General features: G+C 37.6%; 1 protein-coding gene across 3 annotated transcripts in view; it reads right to left on the minus strand.

Annotated features, from left to right (window-relative positions):
* Window positions 1-27,515, minus strand: part of SOX6 (SRY-box transcription factor 6) — a gene marked incomplete at both ends in the record, with an annotated part of 642,056 nt that overhangs the window by 81,475 nt on the left and 533,066 nt on the right. For all 3 annotated transcript variants that reach the window (XM_079708162.1, XM_079708163.1, XM_079708164.1), the window contains one exon: window positions 5,796-5,945. In XM_079708162.1, coding sequence (XP_079564288.1) covers window positions 5,796-5,945 — 150 coding nt within the window. The remainder of the gene's footprint in view (window positions 1-5,795; window positions 5,946-27,515) is intronic.

Consider the following 27,515-nt stretch of genomic DNA (forward strand, 5'->3'; position numbering starts at 1 on the left):
TCTTAAATCAAACAATAGCAAGTACTTTAAAAATGGAAACACAAAGCCTTCCTCTGCTCTTCTGGGCCTTTGCCCAGGGAGCCGCATGCCACAGCATGGCTTCTATGTGGCTTTCTGGGTGTGGGCACTCTTCATGGTCTATATTCTGGTCTCTATTTATGTTTAAAATTAATTTTTGCAAAGAGCAAGCACACATTATAATTATGTTTTACATACCATGCTATATACAATTTATTTTTCATGTCTAAAGTGATGTCTCTTTATATTCTTTGCTACATATATTTACAGCATGTCTATTTTAAGATGCCTGTTTTTCTATACTGAGCACAGTATTCAAATACCTGGCTTGTAACTCTGGTTTTAGCAGGAGCTTGAAAGCTAAGCTCCTCACCTTTATTTTGTTTCATTTATCCTGCTATAAAACACCCTTAACAACACTTCCATCATTCTAGAAATTTAATTGTAATATGAGCATATTCATTTAAATGTTCAGTTTTAAGATCTGCATTATTGTGTTTAAAATAAAATTGTCAGCAAATGTTAACTCCTGTTTTGCTTCTGAGAAGACACAGAGAACTTGCTTTTAATGTTATTGTTTAAAACACACAGTAGAGCTTGGAAACTGAACTTTCTCCCCTGGGGCAAACATGTGACCTCTCTGGGCTCAATTTCTTCATCTATAGAAAAAAGGGTCTGATTCTAGCTGATCTCTAAGGTCTCTTCCAGTACTAATGGTCACTGTTTAAGAGGGAACAAAAAGGGATGCCAGAAAACAGTACTCAGGAAGGAGGATTAGAAAGAGAAAACGAAAATAACATGCACAGAGGAACCTTTATGTACTAACACCGTGCTAGACATTTTCACAAATATTAGCTCATTTAACTACCAATAACTCTATGAGGCTGGGCAGTAGTATTCTAAATTTACAAAGGAAGAAGCAGTCAGAGTGATAAAATGACTGTCCAAAGTCATACATGGAGGGACAAAATTTGAATTATAGTTTACTGGGCTCCAAATCCCAGGCCCTTTTTCTACTAAACTATCAGCTAAAATAAGTCATTTGATAATGTAGGGATACCCTAGCTTTATTCTGTTGTTTTGTTTGTTTGTTTGTCTTGGTAGGAAATAAGTAATCTGGCACATCTATGGTGCAATGCACTTTTATCTCTATCTAGACATAGGATAGGTTCTCAGGAAACGTAGTTGTATCCATTACAAATGTTGAAATTATCTGATATGCTTTATTACAATTTAGTTGCCTTTGCTCTGAACTAAAAAAATATTAGACTAGTTAGTTCCTTTACTCCTATCTAAATAATAGTGATTTATAAACTAGGTATTTAGTTAGTTTTCTCCACATTTCTTTTACTTCGGGTTTACCAAGCTTCATAAGATACCTGAGTTCAGAGTTTTCCTCAAATTTGGAAAATTTTCAGCCATTACTTCTTCAAATATATTTTTCTGTCCCTTCCTTCTCCTCCTGGGGCTCTAGTTGCATATATGAGGCCATTTGATGTTCCACAGCACTGATAGTCTTTTTTCTATGTATTTCATTTTGGACAGTTTCATTGTTATGTCATCAAGTTCACTAGTCTTTTCTTCTATAATATCTAATCTGTTGCTATTCCAAATCAGTACTAATCCAGAGTACTTTTCATCTCAAACACTGTATTTTTCATCTCTAGACATTCAATATAAGTTTTCCATGTCTTGTCCTATAATGTTCATGTTTTCCTCTACATTCTTGAATATATGGAGTTTATAACACTTGGTTTTACTCAGTTTTGAATATAGGCAAACTTCAGATATATTATGGGTTTGGTTCCAGACCACTGCAGTAAATCAAATATCACAATAAAGCTAGTCACATGAATTTTTGGTTTCCCAGTCCATATAAAAGTTATGTTTATACACTACTGTAGTCTATTAAGTGTGCAATAGCATTATGCCTAAAAAAACAACGTATATACCTTAATTAAAAAATACTTTATCGCTAAAAAAAATGCTAACCATCATCTGACTATGCAGGGTTGCCACAAACATCCAATTTGTAAAAAGTGCAATAGTTGTGAAGCACAATAAAATGAAGCTCAATAAAAAAGGTTATGGGACTTCCCTGGTGGCACAGTGGTTAAGAATCTGCCTGCCAATGCAGGGGACAAGGGTTCGAGCCCTGGTCCGGGAAGATCCCACATGCCGCTGAGCAACTAAGCTTGTGCACCACAACTACTGAGCCTGTGCTCTAGAGCCCGTGAGCCATGACTACTGAGCCCGCACGCCACAACTACTGAAGCCCACGTGCCTAGAGCCCGTGCTCTGCAACAAGAGAAGCCACCGCAATGAGAAGCCCTCACATCACAACGAAGAGTAGCCCCCACTCTCCACAACTAGAGAAAGCCCACACGCAGCAACAAAGATCCAACGCAGCCAAAAATAAAAATAAATATATTTATTAAAAAAAATAAATAAAAAAGGTATGACTGTATATTCTAATTTATTATTTATTCTTATAATTCAATAATTGCCATTTCCACCAACAATGCCACTGAGCATGGGAAGCACCTATTAACTCCCAGTCAAGTCAGTCCCTTTCCACAATGGCAGGCCTGTTGTTGGTCCTCACAGCCTGTCCTGGCCCAAGAGAAACTTTGTGGGTGAACAGGAGCAGATATGCTTACCTCTTCACTTGGCTATAGTTGGAAGTCCCTTATAAGAGCTGTTTTTACTGTCTTATATACTAATTCTATCATCTGTGTTATTTTGGGGTTTGTTTCTAATGATTGATTATTCTTTTCATCATTGTTCATATTTTCTTGCTTCTGTGAAAGCCTGGTAATTATTGAATACATGCTCCACATTGTGAATTTTACAGTGTTGGCTTTCATAGTTTGTATATTCCTTTAAATATCTGTGGACTTTGTTCTGAGACACGGAAAGCCTTACTAGGCTTACTTTTAAGCTTTGTTAGGCAGGTCCAGAGCAGTCATTAATCTAGGGATAATCTGGCCCCACTAGTGAGGTAATACCCTGTTGGGGACTCTACTTGGTGCCCATATGTCAAGTGATCTTTCCAATCTGGCCAGTGGGAACACAAATCATTCTCAGTTCTTTGTGAACCCTGCAATGGTTTTGTCTGCTACATTGGTCTTTTTCCCTGGCCTCAGAGAGTTTCCTCACATGCATATGCTGATCAGTACTCAGCTAAATACAGGGGAACCTTCTGCAGATTTCCAGTGCTCTCTCTATTATATACAGCTCCCTCCTCTGGTACTCTACCTCACAAGTTCCATCTACTTGGCATCCTTAAACTCTGAACTCTGTCTCTCTACTCGGGAAGCCTTCCAAGCTGCATGTGGCTACACGTCCCCTCCCCCCTCCCGCCCCCGCACTATGGCCTGGAAATTCTCTCTAGACAGTAAGGTGGAACAACTGTGGTGCTTGCCTCACTTGTTTCTCTTCTACCAGGGGTCACTGTCCTGTACTCCTATTGGAAATGTCTGAAACTACTGTTTTATATATTGTGTCTTGAGTTTTACTTGTTTAAGTTTGGAGAGTAAGTAAATCTCTGTTCCTCCATAATGGTTTAAAATGGAAATCTTCTAGGTTTCTTTTAGGATCTCTCTCAGTATACAACCAGATATTTCAGTTACAACCACTACTACCACCCACCACCATCTTCTTTATTAGCATCAGATTATCATCAACGTCATCACTATACTAACATTTATGGAATAGTCACTATATTCTAGAAGATGTATTATCTCATTTAAGACCCGTAAAAATATTAACTTCCATTTTACAGAAGCAAAAACTAAGGCTGAAAGAAGTAACTTGCCCAAGGTGACACATCTAGTAAAAGTGACATAACTGACATTTGAACAGAAACATCCTGACTGCTGATGTTGACCATTATAGCAAATAAAAATTCTGGGGGGAAAAAAGGAGAGGAAGACCATCTATTTTTATTTTTGTTACCTTCAGCTAACAATGCCCTATGTCACGTAGTCGTGTTATATACAGAGGGAAAGAATGACTACAGAGAGAAACATGAAATATTTTAGTGACCATAATTCTTTCAATTAGCAAAATATAAGATTATTTTCAGAACTTCTGTAATAATAGGTAGGAGCTATTTTAAAAATTTAAAACATTTGCTTTATGTCTTGGTCTATATATTTTTACTCACACATACAATAAACAGTCTAATAAGTATAATAAATGCCTCCTTTGTTATTAACATAAAGTATAGTCAAGTCAAATTATATAGAGAACTCCCTAAGAATTTGCATGTGGTCAAGTGAGTAATAAAATTCAGTTGGCCCACAAAGCTGGAATGGTAAAAGCAAATATAAACTTGAATCTAACCAGGGAACATTTTACTCATCCAGTAAAGGCTTGGTTTGGTGCAGTTCCATTTGGCCAACCCACTTATAAAATGACTTTTTCATGTTAAAATATCTAATACTCAATACCTCAAGTCACTGATGTTTGATATGCTTATACTCCAACAACTATAATTAAACAAAGTGCCTTGGTTTGAGTGGTAGTGTTCTCTTATTCACAAAAAGAAATTCTTGGAACACAAAATAAATAGTCTGTTTCCATAAGTTAATACTATCTTATTAAATGTAAACCGCCTATTGTCATATCTCAATATTTCTAACAACAAAGCATAAATGTTCATCTACTTCTTTGGAGAATCTAAAGGCATGGGTGGCATTAAATTAATTCCTTTGGGTGGGCACTGGCAGAACTATCCATCCTAATTATGTTTACTTTTTTTATCTTTGGTATTTGGGATCCATATTTTTAAGGGCTTTTCTGAAATCTCAAAGTCTCTATCTGCAAGTTTTAGAAAATAAAACAATTTCAGTAATTCTGTGGTCTTCAATGCTGTTTTGTTGGCCTTAGATGTTTCCCATGTAATGAGTTAAAAATAATTGCAAAATTTCTCCAAGTGCAGTACTTTGGGCACATTACAATAATACATCTGTGCTTAACATATCCCGCAAAGTAGGTAAGTCAGTGATACAAAACAATTGTTCCTTTGAGCTGTCTGAATTTGTTAATTCAATACAGGAAGCAAAGGCAATCGCAAAAACCTATAAGTACCAGCTGCAGCACAAAGTTAGACTGGATCATCAAGTCACCAAGCACCTCCTGGCTACCCCATTTTAAGACACTGAAAATCAGTGAGGAAAGGATCTATTAATGTTTCAGTCATAACTTGGGCAATCCTGTTTATCCTATCACAACTATACATGGCATCAAAGCATGATTAGGTTATGACACCACTCATTCCTCAGAGCCCACATTTATAACTATTTCTGAAGGAGAGAGCTTTATCAACAAACCATATAAAGTCCAGCACTGGGTTCTATTTTGTCAATCTAAAGTTTTGAGATCCTCCTCCTCTAGCACTGTAAGTTGGCTCCCCACCTGTTTAAGGAAGTTAGAGAGAAGTGTCACAAGACTATGACAAAGACTGGTAATAAAACCATGGCCATTCATGCCAATGAACATTAAAAAATAAAAGCCAGAATCCAAAGGGGGACAATTCTTGAGAAGTAAGTGTGTAGATATAGGTGAAGATCTCACAACATGGCACTATTGTTATCAAAAGGGAAACACCTGTTTCTCAGTGCTCAACCATGAAATTTACAATAAAGAGGAGCATTTTGGGGTTCCTTTAGGCTGTTTTGCTTCCTGCCGTTTATTCCCAACACAGCCTGGTTCACTACCTTTCTTGTGAAGCTATTTTCCAAACTGTTTCCATAATCCTGCAAAGCAAATACCTTAACTTGAGTTACAGGGCTGGTCCCTCTCTTTTCATTTTTTATCCCAGTAGGTGAGACTGCCCCTGCTGTGTTTGGTGGCTGTGGAGTTGATGGCATCTTTGCTCCAGGTGACACCTGCATGCTGGCCAGCTGAGCGGCATAGAGCTGCTGCAAAAGAGGGAAGACAAACATCATCTCTTTAAATGCAGCTGAAATGGAGTTTCAAAAAAAACTTACCGTATTGTTAGATAATTGTTTCTCTGACAGCCTTGCCATTTCTCTTTCACTATTTTTAAAGAGGAAAATGAAAGAGAATAAACAGTATAACAGAAAGAAAGAGCAATGATATGGGAGTCATTATTCTGTTCCTGGTCCTTCTAGAAATAAGTTTATGACCCTAAACAAAGGATTGGATTGCTCTAGGACTCAATGTCTTCAATCATACAAAAAGGAATTTGACTAAATGGTCTCAAATATTCTTCCTAGTACCTAAAATCTTCATAAAAGTTCCCTAAAAGTCGGTATGTCCATTCATGTAATTTTAATATTCATGAACTAAGAAACTGATCTAAACTTTCCTAGGGATTTCTGGAAGAACATCATTCTAATCCAATACTGACTAAACTTCTCTGGGGATGCTGACCCTTCTGAATGATAAAAGTGCTGCCCTCAAGATCCCTGAGGCCCAATGGAAGTCCCTCTTTCCTCAGGGTCTTATTTCTATGCAGCATATAACATAATCCAAAAGAGAATATAGCCAGATTTGTGGGGGCGAAAAAATCAAGCTTCTTTTTCCTAGCACAGGGTGTGAAATCCTTAACTGTAGATTTATTAGCTTTGGGGTGAAATTGGTGATAAATGAATGTGTTAATCTGCTATGGCTAACCAGAATTCAGATACCTCAATTTTAACACAATTTCATGCTTGAAAATGCCATTCAAATATCTTCTTTTCTTCTTAACATCAAGAATTAAGCCATCAAGATTATGACTACCTTGATAGTCATATTTCTATCATAATAAAATAGAAAGCTTCCTAGTTCATTAACCACAGAGAAAATAGCTCAAACTTTGCCATATTAGTAGGGGAGGAAAAACAGGTGGTTTGTATGTAATTTCCAGCATTACTATCATTCAGATGGACAAATAAGAAGAATTACAGATCTTTCAACACATGTAATTAAATGAAAGCTTAATAAAGAATAACTTGCAAGAGCCAGATGTGCTTATGTCATGATTGTTGCTTTCTTTGGACCAATTTTTCTAATATAACAAGCCTCTAAAGAAATTAAAGTTTCATAATTCTGTATGTGCAATGACTCAGTGGCAAGAAAAATTCACAAGTAAGAGTCAGTCAAACTGCTAGAACTTCGGGGGAAAGAAAGGACTATCTTGTTTCCTTTTTCCTTGTATCCTTTTATATCTTTTTCCTTTAAAATTCAGCCAGGTGTCTTCAAAGGAAGTGGGGCGTGGGGGTGGGGGGTGGATGCTGAGCCAGTGAAGAAAAGTTCTACACTGAATGGAGGGGAAAAGTACTGGCTATATGGTGGCTGGTATCATGACCAATATGCCTTACTATTGAGTGTTAAAGAGTCAGGAAATCTTCGAGAGGCAAGAGTCCTTAGACATCATTTATGCCTTCATTTTACCTCATGATTCACAAGATCAGAAGAAAGTCAATTTTACTCAATCTTGAGTCCTTCAAGGAACTTCAACTAGTGAAGACAAGCAGAAAAACAAATCTTTGGACACAAATCTATTTTTTAAAAGGCTGACTAAATTCAGAAATCCTTCAAAATAATTGAACAATATAGGTGCCTTGGAGAAACAGAGTAGCGTTCATTGCTCCCTCTACAGTTTCGACAATCATCTATTTTACATCCCGTTCTAAAGGCTTGTACCTAAGAAAGGCAAGGTGCCTTAGAATTGTTGATTCCTTGGAATTCCTTGTGCCTTCTGGTTCCTGATATGTTAGAGGCAGGAAGAAGTATAGCCACAGTCTGTGAAACTCACAGACCTGGGTAAACTGGACAGTAGAATATCAGATAAGATTTAGTAGAATGAGCCTTGAAATAGAAATCAGAAATTAGAGTCCAATGTAAAGACAGAAAGTGCTCATGAAAATAAAAATTTTCACATTCTGTCTAACAAAATATATTAGTTTAGATTAGAAGTATAGAGCTTTTTAGATTGAAGACTTTAGATCTGACTTGGAGAAAAGAATGCCATTCATTGAAGAGGCATAGGTTTACAGAACAATTTCACAAATAGCTCATCTTCTAAGCGAACATTAATTGATTATGTTCCATATGCCAGGCTCTGTATTAGGAGCTGAGGAGGATTCAAAGTCTTGGAACAAGTATATAGCTCTGGAGGAGATGGAAGATAAAGATCCTTAACAGTTGATTTGCACCTTTCCTGCAATGCTTATCCCTTTTTTAAACTTTGTGTTTAGTTATGCACATGTCTTATCATGCTTGATAGACTGTAAGCTTACTGAAGTCATGATCAACCTAATTATTATTATTATTATTATTTTATTATTATTTTTTTTTGCAGTACGCGGGCCTCTCACTGTTGCGGCCTCTCCCGTTGCGGAGCACAGGCTCTGGACGCGCAGGCTCAGCGGCCATGGCTCACGGGCCCAGCCGCTCCGCGGCATGTGGGATCTTCCCATACCGGGGCACGAACCCGTGTCCCCTGCATCGGCAGGCAGACTCTCAACCACTGCGCCACCAGGGAAGCCCCTCATTGACCAATCTTTTAAGCATAGGATTAAGAAAGTCCTATGAAGATCTCAGAAACCCACAAATACATATTACCTCTAGTAGTGTTTCTGGAGTTCTGTGTCCTGAGACTAGCCTTGGATCCTAGTGACACTTTAATAACTAAGTCTGTTTAGATTCAGCACAAAACAGTAGGTCCTCCCAACCAAACTCAGCCTTATGGTAAAATTCTTGAGTGTCTTTGAGTACACACGCTGGCCTATGGCCAAGACCTAAGAAATGTTTTGTATCAGGGTCATTTTACAACACTATTGTATTTGGGAAGAAAGGCATGCTTTTCCCCCCCAAGGAGTCAAATTTACGTCAAATTATAATTGATGGTGTCACAGTGCATCTAATATTTCCCATAATGTGAAATACATATATATTCTTTTATACCTGCTTTCTGTGATAAAATCACATAAGATCTCCAAAGGAGAGCACCATAAAAAAAAGGTGAAAGGCCTTTTATTCTCATAATCACGATTTTCACATAATCACTCATCCAGTCATCACCCCCATTCATTTGTGTGTTAATTCAACAAACATATATTGAGCACCAGCTCAGTCAGGTACTGTGCTAGGTATTTTACCTTTATTATTTTATTTCATCTTCAAAACAGTTATATATGATAGGAATTATTATCTATTTTAGAGTCACTTTAAAGCCCATGTGCTTTCTGCTTTTATATGTTAAAATAAGCTATACAGTGAATCACAATGAAACGCATTTCCTATTCCTAACCACCAGACAAGAATCATGGTCCAAGAAGACAGATTCTGATATTGCTGCTCTTCTGAGCTCTTTTGACGTCTTCCAGATGTCTCACAGCTGCTTTTTCTAAAATGGCATTTCACAATCCTCAAATGGAGAAAGAAGAGTTAAGGGTACTACCAGCTACCTTGAAGGAGCAAGGGGCACAATTTTTAGCTAAACTCCCTTCTCCAACCAATCTTTGAGCCATAATAGAAGACACCTGAAATACCCTTGTGACATACGTTTAAAAGACTGATAAAGTAAAAAGAACAATGCAGACTATGGGTAGAAATAGGAGAACTTGATAAAAAGAGAAACTGACAGGGGCTTTAAATTGGCACCAGTGTGCTCTAGTATATGGAAACCAAAGTAAAAAAGCAGGCACAACTTCACTTGTTGTATTCTCTTTGGAGTAAATTCTCCTGTGTTTTGTCATTTCAGTTAGAAAGGGCATTTTAAAGTGGCCTGTCGGAATCTGACCCAGAGAGAAAGAAAAAAAATTCTCCCTCAAATACAACTTGCCTATTGGTAGATAATGAAGGAAGGAAGAAAACAGAAAAATACTATTCTATAAAAACAGATTCAATAGGCACTAACTTGAAGATTTCAACTCTCACCTTTATATTTACCTGAGTTGCTATGGTTCCAAGTAATATCTGAGAACTCCAGGCCTCTAGCCCAGGTCAACTCAGATGCTGTTGCTGTGTTTCCCTGACACTACTCAGGGGCACAATAAGGAAATGTTGGAGAAACAAGCAGGGTGGGTAAGGGGGCAACCTTAAGAAAATGTCATTATTTACTTGATTGATGCTGCCTAACACTAGGCCCCAAGCCTGGCTCAGTTCTCCAGGGATATCCTGGATTTTGTTACCCTCTCAAAACAATACTGATGACCATTCCTCTGCCTACCAAGCAAGGCATGCTATAAAGCTGGATAAGTTCAGCTGTGAGGCTGTGAGAAGGTGAAACGGAGACAGGGGTAATTAAGCAGCTTGATTTAGTGCTTGTTCAGCACAGGGAAGAAACTGGGTCAGTAACAAGTCACTACAGACTGAAAGAGGGGTGGGGGAGAGAGCTTAAAAATAATTTGAAGGCGATCACAAATACTTTTACTTCTCATAAACCTCCAATGTCAACAAAATGATCCAGGAAATATAGCTGTGGTTTTATGGAAGGAAAGAACTGAAGTCCTTGTTTTCAGCATAGAAGCTACTTGTTTAGCTGTACCCCTAATATTTGATACCAAAGAAAATTGGCTGTGAGGATAGGAGGTGAGAGGAGGAATAGGGGAAGAACTACTACTCCCACTTGTCACATATTGGTTTAATTTCCAAGTTAATCTCCTTGCCCCTCCTGCATATTTTTCTATTGCCATATTTTCCTTTCCTATTAACCCCTCTTGTTTATCATAATTCTACTCATCTGTTGAGTCTCAACTCAAAAATCACCTTCTCCTTAAAGACTTACCTGACCACTGCCTCCTTTGTGTTCCCACTATACCTCATTCTCTATCTCTGTGTACTTTCACCAAATTATGAGTTCCTTAAGGGAAGAACTGAGTCTTATTTGCTTTTATGTCCCTAGCACCTTAACTTAATGCCTGACAATTAATAGATGTTCTGTTAACATGGACCATTAAAAACCCCTTCATTTACCTTGTCTCTGTCTTCTTAAAATTACTATAATTTCTGCCCACACCATTTTCTTAGTATACTTTTCCTCACACCCTCTCCAAAAAGAACCCCAGAGGTGGAGGTCAGTTCTCTTCATTTCTGTCTTTTTGGACCAATAAGCATGTGAATTCACCATGTAATGCATTGATTTTCTTGTAAAGAAACACCAGATAACACAGTGTTAGCACAAGGAAGAATTGTATACATGATCTAATCCAATCCTTTTGCTTTACAGATGAAGAAAACTAAAGCCTAGAAAAGGGAGTGATTTGCATAAGCATACCAACTTGTGAGCAGTGGGTAGAAAGAAATCTAGAACCCAAGGTTCCCTATTTTCCCCATTTGGTGTTCACAAGGACTCATTTCTCTTTGTGTTCTGTTCTCTTGGGGAACTAACTGCAAATAGAGTTTGTGCTTTCTATCAGAGCTTTTAGTTTGGACTACATAAAAGGGATGTTTTTCCACCGTTCCCCTAAGATTTAAAGAGAAATTCATCCTACATGTACTTAAAAAGTCATCATTGGGCACCCAAGAATGATTTATATTGTCGAATTTTATTTTAATATTTGTCTTAAAATGCATACATTTTAAAATGCAACCATAGTAATAATAATAATTAACCATAGTTAATTATAATTACATTAAGGTTTCTACAGATGTTTAAAATTAAAGTTTATGGAAAAATAAATAAAGGGACAAATTTGTCTCAGGTGAGAGAAGATCTATTTCACCCCCTTTGAGACTTCTGCCATTTGTCTTCCTACAAAAAACCAAGGGAAAAATGGGACAAGCATTGACTGTAAGCCACTGGAGAGCCAAGACCTGTTTAATTCATTTCATTATCCCCTGCAGCCGGCTCAAGAATGTCAAGTAAAGAAAAATGAATTCAAAAAAGAGTTTTCCTGGCTAGAGATCATCTTGCCTATTTTCCCAAGCACTGAGTAGCTTGCTCCTCTGACATAACTCATTGTGCTAATGGGACGGGGAATAGGGGGAATACGTTGGGTGTGGAGGAGAGGAGAAGCTGTGAAAAACAGAAAAAAGAATAGGAAAGAGGCTCAGGTCAAAGGTCCTACCCTTGAACAAAGAGAATATTTTTAAAAATTGGGAATCCATCAAATAACAGGGCACCCTGTCGTCTGCCATGAAAAAAAAAATCAGAATTCATTCTCTGATTGCACCAATTATATTGGAATGCACTCAGAAGAGCATTTCCTTATGGAACATAGTTGCACAGTGCAAATAACTAAAAATAAACAAATCCACCCCCAATAGTTTTAGCAAGAAAACTCAATCTCTCGCTGCTTCTTCCAAGTATCTTTTCTTTCAGGGTGCTAAAAAAAATATGTAAGTACATAATTCTTTATTTACAGAAATAAAAGTGCAGTCATTGAAACAACTGGTAATTTGGTTCTTGAAGCAAGATATTCGAAGAGGTGATAATGAGGGCAGTTGGAAATAGGCATTGTGGGAATGAATCTTACTGTTTTCCTCTGTTTCCAGGAGCTGGGCAGGCAATGCTGAAGAGATCCCAGCTCTCTGAATGTGCTCCAAGTGGTACAGCTTGCATTTGTAATGCTCCTTTAACTCTCTAGTCGCAAAGCCATAGCTCTAGTCGCAAAGCCACAGCTCATCAGAGAAGTCTTAAACAAATGCATCTTGACTGTACCAATAGGATATAAATATTCATCAATGAGTCCAGAAGTTGGATGTGAAATCCAAGCATTATTTCCCATAAACTAAGTCACAGGGAATTTTTCAGTGGGTATATATATTTGAGTGCATGTGCTGAGTTTAATAAAATACTTTCAGTAAATGAATATACGTTAGGTTCCCAATACTTAAAAGCATTGTTTCTTTGTAACTGAAAGGTGAATTTCAGTTCAAGCTCATTCAAAAACTATTTATTGAGTGGCTACTACTGGCCAGGTACTATGCAAGAAATATAGAGGAGGTCAGAAAAACTAAAAGAAGAGGACATATGAATACAGACCCAAAAGAACTGAGGGAGCAAACCAGGTCATTATCTGGGGATAGCATCGCAGGCAGAAGCAAAGGATAGGTGAAAAGTCCTAAGGCCAAGGGTGTGCTTGTGCTTAGAATGTTTGAGAAACAGCAAGGAGGCCAGTGTGGCTACAGCTGAGTGAGCTGGGCAAAGGGTAATAGGTCAGGTGTCAAAAAGATAGCAAGGGGGCCAGATCATGCAGACTTTGTGTACTATCAGACAGACTTTGGATTCCATTCTGAGTTTCTGGGTTTCTAGGAAACACCATTACAACAACATGGCAGACCTGGAAATCCCTCAGCAATACCCACAGGAAAATCTGGAGATATGCCAGGGCTGCCTTGTCTTGGCCCATGATGATTGCCAAGAAACCAGATGCTATTGCTTGAAAAATATTCTACAACTGCCCAGCTTCTATGCCTTTCGATTTCCATCCATAAGGAAGCCTCCAGAAACAACACAGAATGAAGACAAATATGGGTAAGTATGCAATGAAAAATGTTTTTAAATTGTTATAAATATATATTTGGGAAAAACTGCATGAAAGTGTAATATTTTCTAAATGCTAATTTTTCCCTTTAATGAATGGACAGAACAAATGTTGCTGGTTGGAAATAAATGTGTTTATTATATGAAAATGTTTTTACTGTTTTTAAACTGTAAACTGTTTTTGTTTTTTTTTTTTGCGGTACGCGGGCCTCTCACTGTTGTGGCCTCTCCCCTTGCGGAGCACAGGCTCCGGACGCTAAACTGTAAACTGTTTTAAACTGGCTTTTAATTTCTCAGGAGACTTTGGAAGGTTGAACACTAGAATTATGCTAATGAACAAAATTTTATACCTACAATGAAATGTACAGATTTATTTTTTAAATCTCATATTAATAATAACATGAGGGATTTCCCTGGTGGTCCAGTAGTAAAGAATCTGCCTTACAATGCAGCGGACGCAGCTTCGATCCCTGGTCAGGGAACTAAGATCCCACATGCCGCTGGGCAGCTAAGCCCGCATGCCATGACTACTGAGCTTGCGCACCTCAACTAGAAAGCCTGCGGGCCGCAAACTACAAAGCCCACACGCCCTGGAGCCTGCGTGCCACAACTAGGAAAGAGAAAACCCACCCACCACAACTAAAGAGAAGCCCACGCACCAAAACGAAGTGCCCATGTGCCGCAACTAAATCCTGACGCAGCCAAAAATAATAAATAAAAGACATAAATAAATCTTAAAAAAATAATAACATGAAATGTGCATTTGTAATAAATATTGAGAGATAAGGATGTATTTTGAATTCACTTTTAAGCGATCCAGTAAACTTGGTAAGAAATAATGCAAACTATCCTGTTCGTCCCTTACTCTTATATTTTCTTCTGTATTTTTAAAATTCAAATAAATGTTTTACCTTGTTTCAGAGCCACCTCCACGAACTATCATTTTCAGACTGCAAATTATTAGTATTGCCCATTGGAGAACTTCAGTGTATTTTGCAGTATTTAAATACGCCATCTGTATCCTACAGTAATACCTATGGCTAACTCCCTAATTAGCAGAAAGGAATGATACCTTATACACAGCAGCCGTAGTAAAAATCATTCAAATAGTTTGTAATAAACATATAATGTGCTTTAATGTCACTAGATATGATAGTGACACCTATCTCAATAATCCACCTTGGAAAACCATTCTAGCAGATGAAGTGGGTAATGGTTAATATAAAGGACTGAAGAAGAAACTTAGAAAACTAAGGTTTATATGCTGTTATGAAGAGGACAACACGGTGACTAAGTGTGCACACTCTTCAGTCACAACCTACTAATTATTGATCTCGGGCAAGTTATTTAATCTCTCAGTGCCTTAAATTTCCACATCTTTGAAATGGGAAAATAAGAGCACCTACTCCAAAAGATTTGTTGTATGGAATAAATAAATAAGTTAATCCACATAAAATACTTAAAACAGGGGCTCACCATAAAGACTCCAAACCTGTAGGCTCTTAAATCCTTATCGGTATATTCTCTTTAACAGATGTCACTTCAAAGGTCTTATTCAGAAAATACTTGGCATTTTTATTCAATTTAGCAAAAATGTATTAGGAATACAAAGATGAAGAAGATAGGCTGTCTTTCAGGTGCTCAAAGCAAGAATAGGAAGGAGAGAGGAAGAAAGACACAATATGATACATTTACAAATTACTACTGAAACACCATCACTGGGAACAATTAGTTTTTTTTTTCTCCCAGATTTATTGAGATATAATTGATAAATAAAGTTGTGTAACTTTAACGTGGACACGTGACAATTTAATATATGTATCTATTGTGAAACGATTACCACGATAAGGTTAGTTAACACATCCATAACAAATAGAGTTTTGACTGAGGACAGTTAGGTAGGTTTTACTAAAAGTAAAGCCCAAAAAAGAGATCTTATGTTAGCTAAAAGTCTAAAAATAATCCTGTAAAATTATTTAACAACAACAACTACAAAAGTCCTGAGCAGAATGGACACCAATCCCTGCAACACAGGGAGTGTTTAGGCTATTAGAATTTCTATTCTGCTTTTAGTAGTGTCTCCCCTCCCAGCCCATTCCTTTGGGCTAGTACCCAAAGACTGCTCCATAGAACTAAAATGTTCACACTAAGGGCCAAATGTAGCTTTGAGAAAGGCTTAAGGTTTATAAAATGTACCACTTTTCTGGCAAAAGGGAAACCACCCTTGGCTATTCATTTAGGGAACAGGAACTTTGCTTTGTTCTTGTTTTCATTGTCCATTGTTGGACAGAGAAAACCCCTTAAGCATTCAAAGTTCTAACTTAGGGGGGGATTTTCGAAATCTCAATATCTCCTCTAAGCCTACCGTAACACCTCTAGAAAACGCTCGTTACACGATGTAAAATCCCAACTTTAGTTTGTTAAGAGGGCATAATTCCAAGCGGACCATGGAATATTTATGTCTCTCTGCAGCTCTTTGAAGGAATAATCTTATGTTTTTGTGCCTGTCATGGGTCAGAGGTTCAAATCAGCACTTCTTTCTGTCACTTCTTATATGTTTTACTATAATTTACAGCTCAGCAAGAGGACTCATAAAACAAAAGTGTCTATTTTATTTCAGCAACTAATTCTAGTTAATCAAAGATTTCCAGCCAAACAACCCAGCATGAAACTCTGCATGGAAAATACGAGGAGAACAAAGCATTTTGTCAAATAACACATCTCATGATGTAAACACATATGTCTCTTAAAGGAAATTTTATCGTTTCCACATTATCGGCATACAAAAGGAGCATTCTTGTCGCAGACCTGGTGCGACTGTGGAGTCATCGTCATTGGAAACAAGAGCCTGATTAGGTTCCCACACAGATATGAATAGACTTTCCTTTTTTAGTGAAATAGCTGCTTTTATTCCTTTTTACAACAGACTGGTAATTGTCACCCTAAAAACACTGAATTGTACTAGGGCAACATTTGTTTCTGCTCTTTTTTCCCATCTTTTTAGAATCAGCCAATAACATCACTATCCCTTCTGGTTGGTCCTCTTCTGGAAAGTCTGAGTTAATCCACAGCTGTGTGAATGTGAAAAAGGGACACAGCAGGCTAAGTCTGTTGGGTCTCTTGTCTACTAATAAAGTGCACAGTCTGCAGGACAGATGTTAAGAAGATCTGTTAAATAAGTCAGTGGCAGAAATCCTGACCTCTGCCAAGGAACATTTTATTATTCCAGAAAGGGGCATAATTGCAAGGCATTAACAATTAGAAGAACCGTAGCTTTTCTTTATAGATTTTACTCCTTGCTTCATCATTTGGTTGAAATATAGTATCAAGGCCCATTCACTGAGAAGCAATGTGCTAAATATGATGGGGTTTAGTACAAACTGCAGATTACAAGATTTCCCCAAATCCCAGGGAAATGGTTGGACCTTGGCTTTGCTTCAATCTTAAACAGTTTTGTTTATTCTGCATGTATCATTACACTATTTGTACAGTTTCACTTGCCACAGGGTACCATTGCACTAAAGGGACTATGGATCTTAACAAACGTAGATTCCTAACTATTGGATCTAGTGTAATGGGAAATGTAAACTAGAGATCAAATTAATAGAGGAATATCACAACATAAAGTTGTTCTCTATACTGCTTAGTCAGGAGGGAGGGCAGAGTCCCTAAAGCACATTTCAGGTGTGGCCACGGAGGATAACTGAACAAACAGAACTGCCAGGGGGTGGAGCTAGGGGCACAGGACACCAAATTTCCAGAAAGTGGAATCAGAACCAAATCAGAAACATTACCCATGCCCAGTGGTATCTCAGAATTACCACTTTACCACTTATGATGTGAATAAATTATGTTTACCACATGCATTGCAAATTCCCAAGTGTGGTGTAAAAGGCACTTTGTGGTCCGACCCCTCGTTTACCCTTCCAATCTCACCTCCTATTGCTCTTGTACACTCAGCCTGTGCCAGACCATTTGTTGTTTTCTGAGTGTGCCATGCTGTCTAGTGCTTCTGCACCGATGGGCAGACTGTGCTCTTTGTCTGGAGTGCTTTTTATCTCCTCTGTGTCTCTGCCACTCTGATTCCTTCTCCCATAAACCTAGAGAACTTCTACTCTCCTTTCAAGATTCATTTTAACATCACCTCATCCATGAAGATTGCCAATACTTCCCCAGGCAGAGCTTAACACTTTCTCCTCCCATAGCATTTTTATTTTAGAAACACATATACTTTAATAATTATCACATTGTTTACCAGACCGTGGGCCCTCTGAGAGCAGGGATCAAGTTCTATCCAGTTTAGTATCCCCCAAATAGAGAAGAGTACTTACTACACAGTAGGCACTTAATAAACATGTGGGGAATTAATGTATGAGTGAACTAATTAAACAATTAATCATTTTTCATGTTTATATAAATTTACATTCTGGCCTTGTCACTACTACCAGTACTGTTACAGGGTCTTAAACTTTAATATGCCTTATTTTGTTTTTTTAAAGGAGAATCTTCATTAAGTTGGGACATTCAATTGTAAAACATATATCTCTACAGAACCTCATCCCTGCCCACCCCCACTTAGAATCAGCAGAAGCATGAGATTTATTTTCCTCTTGGCCATACGTTTAAATTCAGTTTTTCATCCAAAATTTATTTACAAGAAGTCATAAAATTTAGTTCTTCACACTGTTCCCTCACAATTCTACACACCCTAACTCAGGCCACTTAACAAGCTGTGTAGCTTTGGTCAAGTCACAAGAAGTCATAAAATTTAGTTCTTCACACTGTTCCTTCACAATTCTACACACCCTAACTCAGGCCACTTAACAAGCTGTGTAGCTTTGGTCAAGTCAATCCATCTCTCTAGGCCTCAGTCTCTTCAACTATAAAACCAAAAGATTCATATGATACTTGACAGTATGTGAAGCATCTTTCACGAGCATTTTCTATTTATTTCTCACAACTGCTCTATGGGGATAGGTGTCCCCATATCCATTTAATAGAATTTGGGTATAGAAAGATTAATTTGCTCAAGGTCATGGAGCTAGTGGTAAAGTTAGGATTTGACCTAACTCTAGGCCTCTAAACGCCTTTCTAACTCTGAAAATCTATGCAGTTTGACAATCTCATTGTCTATTTGTGAAGGCTTTTCTTTCAACATTGTGTCACTCTTTTTTTAATTAATTAATTTTATTTATTTATTTGTTTATTTTGGCTGCGTTGGGTCTTCATTGCTGTGCGTGGGCTTTCTCTACTTGCAGCGAGCAGGGGGCTACTCTTCGTTGCGGTACGCAGGCTTCTTATTGCAATGGCTTCTCTTGTTGCGGAGCATGGGCTCTAGGTGCGCGGGCTTCAGTAGCTGTGGTGCGCGGGCTCAGTAGTTGTGGCTCGCGGGCTCTAGAGAGCAGGTTCAGTAGTTGTGGCGCACGGGCTTAGTTGCTCTGCGGCATGTGGGATCTTCCCGGAACAGGGCTGGAACCCGTGTCCCCTGCAGGTGGATTCTCAACCACTGCACCACCAGAGAAGTCCTGTGGCACTTTTTCTTGATTGGTGGCAAGTCCAGTTGAAAGTACCTTAATTGCTGCCTGATCATCACTTCTTGCTAAAGAGCCCTGCACTGGGCCTCATGCTTTTTTAACTTAGGTGAGGTCATCAGGCATAGGCACTAAGACAAAAAGATTTCAAAGAACCTATACACAACCAGCTTGGCCAACCAATAAATGAGTATACTTGTATACACACGTACCAAATGGTCAGCCACACCTTATCTGTTCTTATCACTTTGAAGTATTGCTCATTTAATTGCTTTCGTCCCTAGGCTATTACTATACTATAAGAGGGCAGGAACTTGTTTAGCTTTCTTGCCTAACAGAGTACCTTAAGTACATAGTATGTGTTCTAAAAATATGTTGAATTAATGAAGTAATAAGAGAGATACAAGTATAAGGATGTGGAGAGAAATGGTGTTTATGTTACTTTATTTAATCCTCACAACATGGGAGGTTTCACTATCCCCATTTCATAGCTGAGGAGACTGAAGTTCAGAGGACATTAGCTCATGGTCACATAGTTCTTTTAACCAAAGAGGTCTTGTGGAACCGATTTCTTGAAACCTTAAGCCATTCACTATCATATAGACAGAAAGCATGTCAGAGAACAAGCTAGCTACTAAATAAAGAGTGAGCATGTTGTTCGAATACACAGTGGCAAATCATCACCTGATGATATACGTCATTTTCCTGTTTCACAGTGAGGTATATCTATATTTGGTGTTAAGTGTTCATAATCAGTAAACGTGGCAGAGGTGGATCTAAAATCAGGAATAGTATGGTTGGATATAAATGAGTTATATATGACTATTTTGTTCTGCAACTAAGCAATGCCTCTTTATTAAAACCATTGATAAATGGATGGAAAAGTGGAGGACTTTCACCCAAATCAGTCACATCTAGGCCTCTACTTTCTCAACAAAGCTTCTCATTCTTGTTCTCACTCTCTCTGTTGTGCTATGTCTAAGCCAGTGATATAACTATGCATTCATTATTCAGGGACTGCCCCTTGGGCCCTGGAGCAAACACTTCCTAGGAGGTGAGGAAGACGTTCTGAACAGGTGAGCACTTCAGAGAGGAGTATCTTTTTCTACGTGGTCTAAGGAGCTCCTAAACTCTGGAGGGCAATCCCAGTGCACTGAGGACTGGTTGGGGCACATGCTCCACTCCATTTAGTGACAGCAGTGAGTGTTTCTCCTTCCTTTTTTTTTTTTTTTTTTTCTTTTAATTATTTGCTTTTTTATTTTTAAGCAGATCTAGCAATAATCCATTGAGAATGTGATGCTAAACCACTTTTCCTATAGAGTTTTTAAACTGGGCCTCTGAGAAGGAGTTTGATACAATTCAATGACTGAAGTAATACCTTTGTCCATTTGAGCATTAAATGGCCTGTTGAAATACAGCTTAGTTAGAGGGAATTTCAGAAAATAGTACTCTCTAATTTTTTTTTTTTTTTTTTCCTCTCCCAGCTGACTAGAGCAGAGCTTGGAAAATGCAGCTCAATCGCTTTCCACAGCCTCTCAGGTCAGTCTCTCACCAGTGTTAATTAAATATAACCCCCTTAGAATACTAAAGGTTAAGTGAGAGCAACATAGCGTTCTTCTCCAATATATTACTGTGAACACAAATGGCCATAATCTGTTTATAAGAAGGCTTCTTTGAACACAGAGGTCTCACTAATGAAAAATTATAAGAGGAAAAGCAACATAATGTGACAACTGTTCATCACAAAATACATTTTAAACTACCCATTTCCACATCTATTGTGCTTAAATAACACATATCATAAAGGAAATTGGTGTAATAGATGGTTTCAGCTCTGGGTAGCAAATGCAGACCAGTTTTCAGTGTGATAAAGTGAAACTGAAAAAGCCAGTGCATAATTCAGTCAATCTCTTAAAGTCTTCCTTCCCCTGAAGCTAGAGAACTTTTCCCCAGCAACTACAAGCATCAGTACATTTTTTCTTTTTTTAGCAGATGCTGTATCTTCAGTGGCACACCTTGACCAAACTTGTAAAATTAGAAAACTGCTGAAATAATGGTTCTATACTAGCCATTTTAAATTAGAAAAGTCTCTTTAAGCTACCAGGTTTATGGCTCTAAAAAGTTTCATATACTGTCCAGAGCTGTCTGTAAATTAAATCATTTAAAATAAAGCTCTTTAATGCTCTATAATTAGTCTTGTCTCTCTGAACATGGCTTTACTGCAAATGCTCCTTCCTGACTCTTCTATTGTCCCAAGATTGCGGAGAAGAAAGCAGCCAAGCGATAATTCAATATTATTGCCGCTTCGGTGCCCTAATCGCTTAAAGAGCAGCAAAGACTCTACGCTCTCTGCCCCACAGCTCCCGCAGCCTCCTGGCCCGAGGCAGGCTTCCCGACCCAGCAACGTCCAGATGTCAGGAGGAATCCCCAGCTCCTGATGCAGCAGGCGCTCCATTCCAGTGTGGTCGAGCATCTGCTTCATCTGCTGGCATGCAACCGGCCGGACGCGCTCAGACGGCAGCACAGGCTAGGCACGGGCAAGGACACACTCCCCAGCTACTCCAGGAGACTCATCAAAACTGAAATGCTAAGACAGGCCCAGAAACTCTCAAAAGAATAGAGCTCAGTATTCAGCAAAAACATTCTAAGCATTTTCCTCAAGAGGAAGCTACAGAATAAGACATATTTCATGATAATTCTTATATTGGTTAATTCTATTAGGCTTGAAGCTTCTTCTGGACAGTTAACTAGAAATTTGGAAAAATACATGAACTCTTTGAGATCCCAAGAATGTGATGCTGGCTTTGAATTTTTCCCCTTTATAGTTCAATTAGATTATTTTTAATTCACTTGAATATTATAATAAGAGGAGAATAAGTCATGCAGGAAAGCTTCTAAATGACTGTGCTTCTTACAGACCTACATACAGCACAGTTTAAAGCAAAGAATCCTGATCAAGAAGTAAATTTTAAAATGCACTTAAACCACGCATTATGGTCCTGTTTTGTTTAATAGATAAGTAATCTGGTCCAAGTCACTTCATCTGAGCCTCATTCTCTTCTTCTAAAATATGGGGATAATATTAAAGCATATTTATTACAAAGCCTAAATATAAATTGCTTATTAAACTTTAAAATACTATGCAATACGTATTATATACGTGTATGTATATGTATTTATGTAGGTATACATATATACATATACATACATATAATATTCATACTATTCTTAAATCTGTATTGTTTAGTTTTGTTTTTAGAAAGAAAGGCAGGCTTCCTTTGTAGTATCCAAGTCACACATCAAATACAGGTTCTCTGCCAAGAGTGATTCCACTCATCCTGTGGGATTTCAACAAATAGCATGCTATAAAAACTAATAAACAGCTCCCATGTCCTTACCAAATTTCATATTTACTTCACTTGGAAAGATTGATTTATATACTGTTATAGTCAGAAATAATATTACTTTACCAAAAGCCAGAGTATATGGTGTGCTTAATACAATTGAGAAAATGAGCCTGAGGAGAACTGTGACTGTTCTAGCCAGAAGTGACTGACTAGAATAAAAGTCTTAGTTTTGAAGATCAAAGCAAAGCAAAGAACTCAGGATAAACAATCATATAGGTCTCAGTCTTTTTAAACCTGCACATACAGGTTCAGGTGGACAGGTAGATAGGTAGGTGGGATATTTCTGTTAGGACGAGTAAGATTTGCAATCCCAACTCTTTATTAAATATTTCTTTCCCTATTTTCTCTTCCCCCAGCTGGCATGTAAACTCCCTAGGACAAGGACTTTGTTTTACACAGGTTTTCTGAACCTCAGCACTACTGATAGCTGGGACTGGATACCTTTTGGTTGTGAGGGGCTAAACTGTGCATTGTAGGGTATTCGACAGCATCCCTACCCACGAGATGCCAGTAGCATCTCCACCCCCACTCCAAGTCATAACAATCAAAACTGTCTCCAGACACTGTCAACTGAACTCTAGTGGGCAACATTGCCTCCAGTTGAGGACTACTGGTCTAGAACAGTACTGGCACATTATAGCCACTAAATAAATACTTGTTAAATAACTGAATAAGTAAATTTGTTGTTTCGATTTTCACAAACTTTTTCAAATTTCCTGAGCATGATAATTTATAAGCTTCCTTTTTAAAAAAAGATTTTGATGCAACTCCAAGAGACAATAAATTTCATGACATTGTCACAGTCATTCAAAGCTAACAGGTATAATTTCAAGTAATAGGAATTTTAAAAGAAAAGATGTAATACTTCATTATTTAATTTAAATGAATAAGTGAATTAGAGTGAAAGCCTGGTAAATATCCCCAAAATGGATTTTCTAGATTAAAAGCAACTCTGTTCCAATCTGGCTTCAAATGAGCACTGTATGTTTGCACTTTGGAGGGTTTGAGATAGTCAACACATATACATTTTAAGCAATAAAATTTGTATCCATATCTACCTATCTTTTTTTTTTGTTTTTTAGTTTATTCTGCTCCAGAGTAAACAGCATTAGGGAAATTACTGATACCAAGGATCATGGTCTAGGTTAATATATATTATGACATCAAAGGTTGTTTATAGGTATTATAGCTGGTGCTATAAGAGAAACACACAGTAAGAAATGAACTCAGTGCAGTATACTGGAAATTAAGAATTTTCACTGAGTCTTTACTTCACCAAATGACCAAGAAGGTGGAAGCCTTGGGAAATAAATTTAGCTCTGTTTCCTCCATTTTTGTCTATTAAAAGGAAATGTAAATATTTAGCTAAACCAGCATTAAATGACTGTAAATATAAAGGAATTGGTACTTATACAGCTGGATAAAAAAAGAATGTTAAATTAATTCCTCTCAGTGTGACTCAAGATGGCTGTACTGATGTCACCAGTTATGAAAGGAATGAAAGAAGGAAACATATGACTTTTTTATCCATACAGCAACAGTACAGTAGATGTTTAGTACACAGTAGGTGTTTAGTGCTCGTTTACATTTAATCGAGAAAATAATCCATTATTAGTGCCATTTAGGCTTGGAAGATATATAAGGGAATCTGGTTATTATCTTAATCCTAATGATCTAGAACAGTCAAAATAAAGCAAGATGGTTTCAAATCAGTACGGAGAGCTTAAATTGTTATAAATATTCCCTGAATTTCCATTTTATATGGATTTGCATAAACATGCATACCTGTAGGATATGAACTTTTCTACAAGTAAAACAGAAAGGAAGAGTTGGCAGAATAGTAGTAAGTATCTGCTAGCTCTACTGGTCAGAAGTTTTATCCCTCTACTGGGGCACACCTATGAGAGGAATCTATCCAGCTATGTGTAGCTTCTCAATCCTTTTTAATTAAAATATCACTTTAAAATACTTTTGGGGCTTCCCTGGTGGCACAGTGGCTGGGAGTCCGCCTGCCGATGCAGGGGACACGGGTTCGTGCCCCAGTCTGGGAAGATCCCACATGCCGCGGAGCGGCTGGGCCCGTGAGCCATGGCCGCTGAGCCTGCGCGTCCAGAGCCTGTGCTCCGCAACAGGAGAGGCCACAGCAGTGAGAGGCCCGCATATCGCAAAAAAACCTTTTGGATTAGAAGAATTAAAATTGTTAAAATGTCCATACTACTCAAAGTGATCTACAGATTCAATGCAATCCCTATCAAAGTCCCAATGGAATTTTTTACAGAAATAAAAAAAAATCCTAAAATTCACATGCAACCACTAAAGACCCCAAATATCCAAAGCAAACTTGAACAAGAACTAGAGGCCTCACACCTCTTGATTTCAAAATATATCACAAAGCTATAGTAATAAAGAAAATGATACTGACATACAATGACTATATAGACCAATGGAACAGAATACAGAGCCCAGAAATAAGCCTACACAAATACAGTCAAATGATCTTTGACAATGGTAACAAGAATACCCAGTGGGGAAAGGATAGTCTCTTCAATAAATGGCATTGGGAAAACTGAATATTCACAAGCAAAATAATGAAATTGGACCTTTATCTTAAACCATACAAAAAAAGTTACCTTGAAATGGAAGACTTAAATGTAAAAGACTTAAATGTAAGGGCTGAAACTTTTGGATATATCTCCAAAGGAATTGATATCAAGATTTCAAAGAGGTGTCTTCACTCCCATGTTCACTGCAGCATTATTCACAATAGTTAAGGCATGAAAGCAACCTAAATGTCCACTGATGGATGAATGGATAAAGAAAATGTAATATGTACATAAAATGGAATATTAGTCAGCCTTAAAGAAGAAGGAGGAAATTCTGCCATTTGCAACAACATGGATGAACTTGGAAGACATTATGCTAAGTTAAACCAGACACAGAAGACAAATACTATGTGATACCACTTATATGAGGAATCTAAAATAGTCCAACTCATAGAATCGGAGAGTAGAATGATGGTTGCCAGAGGCTGGGAGAGGGAAAATGGGAAGTATTAGTCAAAGGGCACAAAGTTTCAGTTATGCAAAATAAGTAAATCCTAGACATCTACTGTATAACATAAAGCCTATAGTTAATAACACTGTATTGTATATTTAAAAACTTGCTAAGAGGGTAGATCTTATGTTAAATGTTCTTATCACACAAAATAGTAATAATAATAATTATTATTATAATAATAATGGTGAGAGGAAAATTTGTAGGTGATGGATGTTTATGGCATAGATTGTGGTATGGTTTCACAGGTACATACTTATCTCCAAACTCATCCAGTTGTATATATTAAGTATGTGCAGCTTTTGTATGTCACTCATACTTCAATAAAGTGGTTTAAAAATGTTTTTGTTCTGCTCATTCTCTTCTGTTACCCAACATGTCAAAATATTTCATCACATCTTTTTCTGATTTAAATTTCGTGAATGTTGCATATCCTGACTTATTCTGTGGTTGGAAACTGGAGTGAAGCATTTTCTAAAACATTAGAATGTTTTGCTTTCAAACCTTCCCCTATATTCTTAATCACGTCATCTCTCTTAATTTCAAGGTAGCTCATTATAACACATAAGCATACGATATATGATATATGATACCAACCAAACAATACCTCAAAACTCCAGTTTGGGAAAAACAGGAATAGAAATACCTGTCATTATTTTAGAAACCACTGCATGTTACAAGCAGTCTGTTTAAATACAAGTATTCAAATACTGGGAGTTCCCTGTTGTGTGTATTAATTAGTGAGGCTGGAGCTAAATGAATGTTGGTGGAGATGTTACACTAGGAAAGATAGAGGACGGCACTGATTTTGTAACTCCAAGGTCTTGGGCTCCTACTAAACCATCTCTGTGAGTACAGCTAACCATCCCATCAATCAAATAACTTAAACACAGTGATTAACAGAGCTTGGTGAGAAGAGCCATACTCTCTCAACTTTTAGATACTACCTGAAAATCAATTGAAGATAAAATTTCTAAGAGAAAATCGAGTTTACCCAATGTTTTAAGTGTTAGTAATGTTGTAAGTGGTAGTACAAACTTATTCTGCTTCATTGAATAAAATAAGTCAGATTTCCAAACACTAGGAAATGCCTTAATATTTTGCATCCTTCTCTGATCTGCCTATATTTTGTTAATCTCCATCAAGATTCACTTGACATCTGCCATTTTTCTTAAGAAGGCTACCTAGAAATGAAAAATTGTTTACATGAAATAATGCCTCCTAAAGACAGAGCACTTGGCTGAACATATCCAAAAAAAAAAAAAAAATTTCCAAAGAAGCTTGAGTCCCAGATTGCCACCAAAGAGGGAATTCATTAATTCATTCATTTTACCAACTACTGTCCAGGCAACATTGAGGATTCAACAGTAAACAAAATAGACAAAAATCCCTGAATTCAGTGACACATTCTGAATCAGAGCTAGATCAGAGTAGATCAGAGCTGCCCCTCAGAAGCACTTAGGCAGCAAAGCTAGAGTAGAAATGACTGCTTATTGGGATGTTGGTAAGGTTTTTCCTATTCTGATAATGAATTTTTGTGGAAACCTAATACATGCTTCGTTAACCCATTTACTATTCACAACAACCCTGGGAATAAATATTATCCCCTTTTTATAATGAGCATACTGAAAAAAGAAGGTAATTTGAGAACAGTATAGGACAACATAGCAAGTAATAGCGGAAACTCTAATCCAAGATTCTGATTCCAAAATGGAGCTCATTCCATTAGTCCACAGCTCATCTAATCCCAGCTGTAATGGTCCTCCTAAATTCCATCACACTCTTAAAGTCAAAATGGGTGAGAAAAGGCTGATTATGAGAAAAGCAAGCATTTCCCCTCAAAGCACAACCCCATGGTTGGCATCCTCAGAACAAGCTTTGAATCAGTGCATTCCTTTTTCTCTATCAGGTAGCTAGTAATAGGTCACTCTAATCAACTCTTTATTCACCTCTCTATTAGAAATCACAACCTCCAAAGCCCACTCAGCCCAGCTAACTCACCCTCTCATTCCTCCACAGAACTGAGGCATGTTTACGATTTCAAACAAGAAGACAGGG

Source organism: Hyperoodon ampullatus (genome assembly GCF_949752795.1).
Source record: "Hyperoodon ampullatus genome assembly, chromosome: 7".
Lineage (NCBI taxonomy): Eukaryota > Metazoa > Chordata > Mammalia > Artiodactyla > Ziphiidae > Hyperoodon > Hyperoodon ampullatus.